Here is a 9,822-nt window from a genome sequence, read left to right as displayed (position 1 = left end):
CTGGTTGATTGGTTGGTTGATTCATCAGTTGATTGATTCGTTGGTTGGTTGGTTGGTTGGTTGGCTGACTGGATGATTTGTTGGTTGGTTGATTCATTGGTTGACTAGCTGGCTGGTTGGCTGATTGGGTGGTAGATTGATTGGCAGGCTGACTGGCTGGCTGGCTGGTTGGTTGGTTGATTCATTGGTTGGGTGATTCAGTGGTTGCTTGCTTGGTTGGCTGGCTGGTGGGTTGGCTGGCTGGCTGCCTCGATGGTTGGTCAGTTGGTTGGTTGGTTGGTTGGCTGGTTGGCTGACTGGCCGACTGGCTGGTTGGTTGCCTGGCTGACTGGTTGGTTGGTGGGTTGATTGGTTGACTGGTTGGTTAGATGGTGGGTTGACTGTCTAGCTGGCTGGCTGGCTGGCTGGTTGTTTGGTTGTTTGTTTGTTTGGCTGACTGGCTGGCTGGTTGGTTGGTTGGTTGGTTGCCTGGTTGGTTGGCTGCTTGGTTGGTTGCTTGGCTGGCTGGCTGTTTGCTTTATTCATTGGTTTGTTGGTTGATTCATTGGTTGGTTGGTTGGTTGGTTGGCTGTCTGGCTGGCTGGTTGATTGGTTGGTTGATTCATCAGTTGGTTGATTCATTCGTTGGTTGGTTGGTTGGCTGGCTGGCTGGCTGGCTGGCTGGCTGGCTGGCTGGCTGGCTGGTTGATTTTTTGGTTGGTTGATTCATTGGTTGACTGGCTGGCTGGTTGGCTGATTGGGTGGTAGATTGATTGGCAGGCTGACTGGCTGTCTGGCTGGTTGGTTGGTTGATTCACTGGTTGGGTTATTCGGTGGTTGGTTGCTTGGTTGGCTGGCTGGTGGGTTGACTGGCTGGCTGCCTCGCTGGTTGGTTAGTTGGTTGGTTGGTTGGTTGGCTGGTTGGTTGGCTGGCTGACTGGTTGGTTGGCTGGTTGGCTGGTTGGTTAGAAGGTGGGTTGGCTGTCTAGCTGACTGGCTGGTTGGTTGGTTGATTGGCTGGCTGACTAACTGGCTAGCTGGTTGATTTGTTGCTTGGTTGATTTGTTCATTGGCTGGCTGGTTGATTCTTTGGTTGGTTGGTTGGCTGGCTGGTTGGCTGGTTGGTTGATTGATTCGTTGTTTGGTTGGTTGATTATTTGGCTGGCTGGCTGGCTGGTTGGATGGGTGGTTGGTTGGCTGACTGGCTGGATGGCTGGCTGGCTGCTTAGCTGATTCATTGGTTGATTGATTTAGAGGATGGATGGTTGGCAGGCTTGCTGGCTGACTGGTTGGTTGTTTGGTTGGTGGGCTGGCTGGCTGCCTGGCTTGCTGGTTCGCTGGCTGGTTGGTTGGTTGATTCATTGGTTGGTTGATTTTCTGGATGGTTGGATGGCTGGTTAGCTGACTCATTGGTCGATTGATTCAGAGGTTGGGTGGTTAGCTGTCTTGCTGGCTGGCTAGGTGGTTGGCTGGCATGCTGGCTGGCTGGTTGATTTGTTGGCTGGCTGGCTGGCTGGTTGGTTGGTTGATTCATTGGTTGGGTGATTCGTGGGTTGGTTGGATGGATGGATGGATGGATGGATGGATGGATGGATGGATGGATGGATGGATGTTTGTTTGTTTGGTTGGTTGGTTGGCTCATTGGGTGGGTGGCTGGATGTCTGTGTAGCTGCCTGGCTGGCTGTGTGGCTGGTTGGTTGGTTGGTTGGTTGGCTGGTTGGCTGGCTGGTTGGTTGATTCGTTCGTTGTTTGGTTCATTGGGTGGGTGGTTGCCTAGCTGGCCTGCTGGCTGGCTGGCTCATTGGTTAGTTGTTTGGTTGGTTCATTGGTTGGTTGGATGGCTGGTTGGTTGATTCATTGATTGGTTGGTTGGCTGGCTGGCTGGTTGGTTGATTCATTGGTTGTTTGATTCATTGGTTGTTTGGTTGGCTGTCTATCTGTCTGTCTGTCCATCTGGCTAGCTGGCCTGTTGCTTGGTTGATTGGTAGTTGTTGGCCTTTGTTCTGTAAGAGGACCAAAATGACCTCACTTTGTTATAGTCAAGGTTCAGTGTGGCCGACTGTGGCTGACCATACCAACTTGCAATGCTCTGCCACAGGTCAGGCACAAATAATACATGTGAACATTTGGGTTGTATTTTCCAAATTTTCCCATCTTGTGTTTCTTTTGAGCTACTTCAATTCTGCTTTGCTCATAGAGCACAGTACCTTCTTTGATATGGGCATGCCATGCTGGGCTGTCCTGTGCCAGTATTTCCCATGTCATGAAGTAAATTCCAAAGTTCTTAAGAGAGACCTGGAACATGTCCTTATATTGCTTTTTCTGACCACCACATGAATGCCTTCCTTTTATGAATTCTCCATAAAATAGCCTTTCATGCAAGCATAAGTTTGGCATTCAAACAATGTGACCAGCCCATAGGAGTTGCACTCTCTGCAGTAGAGTTTGAATGCTTGAATGCTTGGAAGTTTAGCTCGAGAGAAGATGTCAATGACTGGTATCTTTGGGGGGGGGGGGCAATGAGGGTTAAGTGACTTGCCCAGGGTCACACAACTGGTAAGTGTCAAGTGTTTGAAGCAGGATTTAAACTCAGGTTCTCTTGAATCCAAGGCCAGTGCATCCACTGCACCACCTAGCTACCCCTGTCTGGTGTCTTATTCTGCCAGTGATCTCAAGATAATAGTGAATATTTATATAGTACTCTATGGTTTGCCAAGCCCTTCATATATGTTATCTGCAGAATACAGATAATCCCTAGAATAATAGTAACAATAACTAGCATTTATATCAGCACTTTTAAGGTTTGCAAAGTTTTTTACATAGGGTATCTAATTTGAACCTCACAGCAACCTATTAATAATAATAACTAGCATTTATGTGAAGTTTAAGGTTTGCAAAGCACTTTGCATGATATCTCATTTGATCCTCATAATAATAAATAATAATAACAAAACAGTAATAATAGCTAGCATTTATATAGTACCCACTCTATAGTACCCAGGCACTATGCTAGACACCTCACAAATATTATGTCATAGGATCCTCACAACAACCCTGGGAGGTAGATGCTGGTATTAATTTCCATTTTGTAGATGAGGAAACTGAGGTTGAAAGAGATCAAGTGATTTGCCCAGGGTCACACAGTTAATACTTGTCTGAGGGCATATTTGAACTCAGGTCTTCCTGATTGCCGGGTCTCGCTGTCTGCTTATTTACTACAGAGCCTTTCCCCATGTTCCCTCCCACACATCCCTAGTTCCTTCTCTCTGAGTTTATTCCAGATGATGTATGTACACAGTGGTTTTCATATTGTTTCCTCCATTAGAACATGGGTTCCCTGATGGCCAGGTCCATCTTTTTTTGTGTCCCCAGCACTTAGTATGGTGCCTAGCACATAGTAGGTGCTTTATAGATCTTAGTTGACTGACCATCTACCTAAGGCTCAAATAAGCCTTATAAATGGTAGATAAACTGTTTATTTTTTTCCTGAAAATGAGACTGACAGGCTTGGGAAGTTGTGGGTCCCCTCTCACTGAAGGCCCCCAAGCAAAAACAGCCCATTCGTGTAGCAGAACAGATTCTGGTTCCCATACAGTTTGGACTCGATCAGTCAGCATTTATTAAGCTCTTACTGTGTGTAGTCACTGCACTAAGTGCTGGGATACAAAAAGAGACAAAAGATGCCCCCCCCCCCCCCCGGAGCTTTTTCCACTCTGAGACACTGAACAATACAGTATCACTTGTTTCCTTTGCATTCCCAGGTACTTTGTTTGGCACAGCCCACAAGACACAGTCCAGCCAAGGGACTTTCCGTGGGGGAAGCACCATGGAGAGCTTTTCTTCCCATGCATACAGCAGCTCCACCACCTACCCTTTCTCCATGGAGCCCGTCAGTGGCATCGTCCCAGTTGGGAAACATCAAAAAATCAAGGTTAAATTCTCTCCCCTGGAAGTTGGCGAGTTTGAGAACAGCATTTACTGCCAGTAAGAAATCATTCCTCCAAACCCGTGTCTCAGCAGGCGATCACTCTGACTTGGCCGTGACAACGTCCCAGTCTTCCCTCTCCCTTTCTCCATCTCCCTCAGGAAGGACTCTGTTGTATTGGGCTCATAGAATCCCCAGGGCCACAGGGACAACAGCACATCACCAGGTACCTGGACCCCAGCCAGAGGGTTCTTCTCTTCCCTGGGGACTTCTCACATAGCAGGGAGACCGTCGCTGGAGGAACTCGAGTCTCTAGCCTTGCTCCAGCAGGTCTTTTACATCCCCAGGCTGATGCCAGTGACCTTCTTGGGCTGTATTAACAGAGAAAGGTTGGGGAGGGGAGGACACATCCAGTACCCTCCAGAATTTCCCTGCTCTTGGTCATGATCAGGCTGAGTTGTTAATCAGTGTCACTCGCAAATTTGTTCTGGTAAAGTATTAAGTAGGTAAAAATGGTTTTCACTGCTTCCCATCTTCCCTTTCAGTGTCTTTTTCCTTCTTTAAATACCTCTCTGCCCCCAGCCTTGCAGCGTTCTCAGCCTGTCCATACTATCCTGTCAAAAGGTAGTCATAAACTTCTTGGTATGAATTAGTTTTAGCTGTTGCCCTTCCAGACACTTTAAAAGAGGAAACAAGGGAAAGATATCTAAAAGAGTGAACCATTTCAAGGCAGGGGAGAGGTGGCATTCATCACAAAGGAATGGGTGACTAGTGGAATTTCAGATAATCTTATTGTCTGGCTGGGGAGATAATTTTAGAGGTTGACCTTCCTAGTATTCTTAGATCATCACAGAGGACTGCCCGCATAATTTATGCATAAAGTTCTAGCAAACAAACCCAGTTTTGACCAAGAATTTTATTAATAATACCTTATATTTACCTACCACCTGCTTTCTGAGGAGCTCCAAATATTTCAGCAGGCATTTTTCATGGCTGTCTTCTTGACTTAGGAGTTGAATAAGAGGCTCATAATCTAATTCTCCCCTTTTTTGTCCCACAGAGTGTTAAATTCATAGGCTAAAGATCTGGAAAGGACCTTAGAGATATTCTATTCTAACCTCATTTGAGAACACTGAGCCCCGAAGAGGCTAAGTGATCTGTCCAAGGTTATATAGCAATAAATAAGAGATTTAAACCAGGTCATCAGATGCCAAATCCAGTGTTCTTCCCCCAGAGTCAATTTGCCTACAGTCATTATGCTAATCAAGAGGACTGTTGGGACCAGACAATAGTTATCCTATACTTTAACCATTAGCCCAGGCCATATTTTTTGGTCACCTGCAAAAGTGTCAGACCATTAACTAAGCCCCATTCTTTCTATTTTGTTTGTTTGTTTGTTTGGTGAGGCAATTGGGGTTAAGTGACTTGCCCAGGGTCACACAGCTAGTAAGTGTTAAGTGTCTGAGGTCAGATTTGAACTCAGGTACTCCTGAATCCAGGGCCGGTGCTTTATCCACTGCACCACCTAGCTGCCCCAGCCCCATTCATTCATACTGGAACCCTGAATGGTCCCTTTTCACGGGCATAGACGTCCCCGGCTCTTCTTAAGGGCTTGGCACTTCCTAGTTCCTGGAGGTATACTTAGAAAAATTATTACCAAGTATTTCAAGATTGTCAAAATTAGCTACTCCCAGGAACTCAAATGACAACTTCCTTTTGGAAGATGGGCAATTCCTTTGAGGAAACAGAAAAAAAAAGTCACCCATAGCCCCAAGGAAGATTTATAGTACTTGACACTTAAGGGAAGAGAAATGAGGGCAATAGCTGCCCCAATTTTCCCATTTCTGTTCCAAGAAGCCCCCTCTCTCATTGCTTGTAAAAATTAGGTTAGCACTAAATTAGACCAAAAGTGTTAAAAATTATTTTAAATCTTAATAATGTCAATAAAGACAATCAAGCCAGCAAAAATGAGAAACATCTTACATAACATCCTTAGCATTCAATAATATGAAATCAAACAAATGTGTAGATAACAAATAAATTAGAAATTCATTTATTCTATGTCCCATTTCAAGTGCTTCTGAAACTGATTCATGTAACTGACATTTATTAAGCATCTACTGTTTGCAAGGCGTACAAAGACAAAAATGAAATAACCCAGCCTACCAAAAGCTTCCATTCTAGCTCCTTTCCTGTGTACAATTCCATTTTCTGCTACTTTGGGTATTGTTGACTCCTCCTATCATTTCACAGCTATCTATTATAGTCATCAGAATTGTCATCTTCTTCGTGATATCCTCCCAATCTCTTTAGCATCTTTTCATCATGGCCTAAGTTTAGCTCATGATTTTTAAAAGCCCATCTCTTATTGGCCAATGTTTTTCTTACACTATAAATTCCTGTTTAATTTCTCTACTGTATCTCTTACCTATTTGAGGACCTTTGTGGTGTCCTAAGTCATTTCTTTTTTCCATCTGCATTACTTCTCAGACTTCAACTGGTTCACTTGCTCTAAATTACTTTTTTTTATTTTGTCAGCACTTTGCTTCTCAGATCATATTCTATTTTGGTTGATTTAAATTTTCTAGTGTAAACCTCGGACTATTTTCTAACCCCCTTCTCCTCCTGAATCATTTATCCAAATGACATTTCTTCTTCTTCTTTTGCAAATAATAGGCCAGTTACATTGCAAGTATTTTTGTATCCAATAGACACCCGAGCCATAAATAAACACCTAAAAAGGAAGATTTTATTTTAAAAGGAGATCAATGAGATATGTCACAAGAAGGGAAAAGAGCTAGAAGTATGTGGAGGGACCAAAAGCTACAAAGCCAAAGCGAGCATTACAGGGTTCTAGAAATGGTCCAACTCAGAACTTAACAGGCATCATAATTATAATTATGTATGTTTTCTATGTTATGTGTCATATATAATTACAGGCACGTATGCATACATATATACATTAGCATACGCATTTGTGTTCACATATATGTATGCATATAAATTCACTTCTACATATATTTGCGTGCACACGTGCACATATATGTATATACATGTACACACAATAAACATACACAGTCATATGCACATACACAGTCACATACACATGGCCTTTTAGGAGATGAACGTGCATAGAGATGATGGAAAGAGAAGACCAGCGCATCTCAGCTTCAGAGAATCAGGCAGGCCTCTACACCCGTGTCCTACCCCAGCTCTTCCTTCCAGCCTTTCTCTGAAAGATGGCCGGAAACAACCCTGTCTGGTCCTTGATACAATGACTTCCCTTCTCAGGATCCCTAACCTGGCTCCGGGAGCTCAAGGACTCATGGTGTCAGTGAAAGGGCGAAGCCTCTTACCGTATTGCCATTTTGATCTGAATGAATCTGACTACATCAGCAACCATAGGCGCAATCCAGACTTATATGGACCAAATGGGGCACCTCTGGATCCCAACACGCGGGTGATCGAGTTTACTGCCGTCGGTGTGGGAGCAAAGAACATCCAGTGAGTTGGTGTATTTATTCATTGATTGTGTCTATAGGAAGCATCTCTTCCCAAGGGCTCAGGGGAAGGCACCCCTCTCAGGACAGACCTAAAGCCCTGGTGTGGTACATGAGGCTGGGTAGAAGCCAAAGACTTCCTATTTTAGCCCTACAGAACCCCTGAGGGAGCTGAGTATTAGAACACGAAGCCTCTGACAGTCAGTCAACAAACATTTATTAATTGCCAACTATCTACCAGGCTCTGAGGATACAAAGAAAGAGCAAACACTGCCCCTGCCCCTGAGAAGCTCACAGCATACAAATAAATATGCCTAAAACAAGTGATATGCAGGACAAATGGGGCAATTGGGTCTGTTCTAATAAACCAGAAAGCAGTGGATTCATCACCTCAGAGGCACATCAGGACCAAAATGCAACTCTGGCCTCAATGTTTTTCCAAAGACCAGGGGCAGCTAGGTGGCACAGTGGATAGAGCACTGGCCCTGAATTCAGGAGGACCTGAGTTCAAATCCAGCCTCAGACACTTAAACACTTACTAGCTGTGTGACCCTGGGCAAGTCACTTAACCCTAATTGCTTCACCAAAAAAAAACCAACCAAACCAAAGACCAAAAGGCATAAGCCACTTTGGACTCTTAAGTGGACAGAATGATCCTGTCCACATAAACCTGCAGTGTGATTCTGGCCTGACCACAGTTTGGTAGAACAGAGACTCGGTATTAAAATGATCAATGAATCTTTGACCTGTTCGTTTTGAAAATGAAGTTCTCCTCTTCTCTTGTAAACTCCCTTCTCCTGGCCAGGACCTTCACTATTATGAACCCTACCAATAGTTCCTATTCCTACCAATGGGTCTCCGAAGAAGTCGAGAATCTCCAGAACCCTTCATCCTTTGTATGCCTGACAGAGGAAGGCTTAATCCAGCCAGAGAAAAAAGCAGAGGTGAGTGGGGTGGGGGAGCATGCTGAGGGCTCAGAGCAGACCAGATTTCCCAGAAAAGGAAGGATAAGAGGGATTCTGGGGAAAGTGGGGGGATTCCTTCCTCCCTTCCTTCATTCGTTTTTGTGTTTTGTTTTGTGTTGTTTTTGTGGGACAATGAGGATTAAGTAATTTACCCAGGGTCACACAGCTAGTGTCAAGTGTCTGGGACTGGATTTGAACTCAGGTCCTCCTGAATCCGAGGCCAGTGCTTTATCCACGGTGTCACCTAGCTGCCCCTACCTTTCTTCATTCAATGGATACACTCCAATAAGCATTCAGTGTCCCCTTTCAAAGCTGTGCTAGGTGCTAAGGAGGAGACAAAGTGGACACACTCCACACTCACAGACCTCTCCATCTTAAGGCATTTTCTCCCAAAACATTACAGCCAGTCTTTGGAGGAGTGTGGCTGCAACTACAAATAGTGATCTAAGGAAAGTGTGAATCTAAAGAAATCTCTGGGAACCAAATGACTCCCATACTGGCACAACACCAGTCCCTTACATGCTTATTCGATGTTGTGTGAATGGGATGGACAGGAGGTTCTAAACCCTTTTCATGTCCTGGTTCAGTATGGTGAAACCCACAAACCCCCATTCAGGATAGTTTTGGTTTTTGTTGTTGTTGTTGTTGTTGTTCTTGTTTTTGGTGAGGCATTTGGGGTTAAGTGACTTGCCCAGGGTCACACAACTAGTAAGTGTTAAGTGTCTGAGTCTGGATTTGAACTCAGGTCCTCCTGAATCCAGGGCCAGTGCTCTATCCACTGCGCCACCTAGCTGCATAAATAAAACAAATGGGACCACAAAGGAAACCAATTATATTAAAATAAAGAGGTCGTTTTTCCCATCCAAATTAACAGAAGACCCTCAGAAATCTATCCATGGGGCCCTTGGGCATCCTAATTTCAGAATGCCTAAGACGGATGGATGGATGGACAGATGGAGGGATGGACAGAGAGAGGGATGGACAGAGAGAGGGATGGATGGATGGACAGATGGAGGGATGGACAGAGAGAGGGATGGATGGACGGATGGATGGACGGATGGATGGATGGATGGACAGATGGAGGGATGGACAGAGAGGGATGGACAGAGAGAGGGATGGATGGACGGAGGGATGGATGGATGGGTGGATGGATGGATGGACAGATGGAGGGATGGACAGAGAGAGGGATGGATGGACGGATGGATGGACGGATGGACAGATGGAGGGATGGACAGAGAGGGATGGACAGAGAGAGGGATGGATGGACGGATGGATGGACGGATGGGTGGATGGATGGATGGACAGATGGAGGGATGGACAGAGAAGGATGGACAGAGAGAGGGATGGATGGATGGAGGGATGGATGGACAGATGGAGGGATGGACAGATGGAGGGATGGACAGAGAGAGGGATAGATGGACGGATGGATGGATGGATGGACAGATGGAGGGAT

The 9,822-nt window shown here is 45.2% G+C and overlaps 1 protein-coding gene across 1 annotated transcript in view; it reads left to right on the top strand.

Annotated features, from left to right (window-relative positions):
- Positions 1-9,822, top strand: part of HYDIN (HYDIN axonemal central pair apparatus protein) — a 589,624-nt gene that overhangs the window by 537,155 nt on the left and 42,647 nt on the right. The window contains 3 exon segments of the mRNA XM_043981230.1: positions 3,741-3,963; positions 7,196-7,408; positions 8,210-8,348. Of these exon segments, the coding sequence (XP_043837165.1) occupies positions 3,741-3,963; positions 7,196-7,408; positions 8,210-8,348 (575 nt within the window).

The sequence above is a fragment of the Dromiciops gliroides genome, chromosome 2 (assembly GCF_019393635.1).
Source record: "Dromiciops gliroides isolate mDroGli1 chromosome 2, mDroGli1.pri, whole genome shotgun sequence".
Taxonomy (NCBI): domain Eukaryota; kingdom Metazoa; phylum Chordata; class Mammalia; order Microbiotheria; family Microbiotheriidae; genus Dromiciops; species Dromiciops gliroides.
This window is presented reverse-complemented; position numbering and strand designations above follow the sequence as displayed.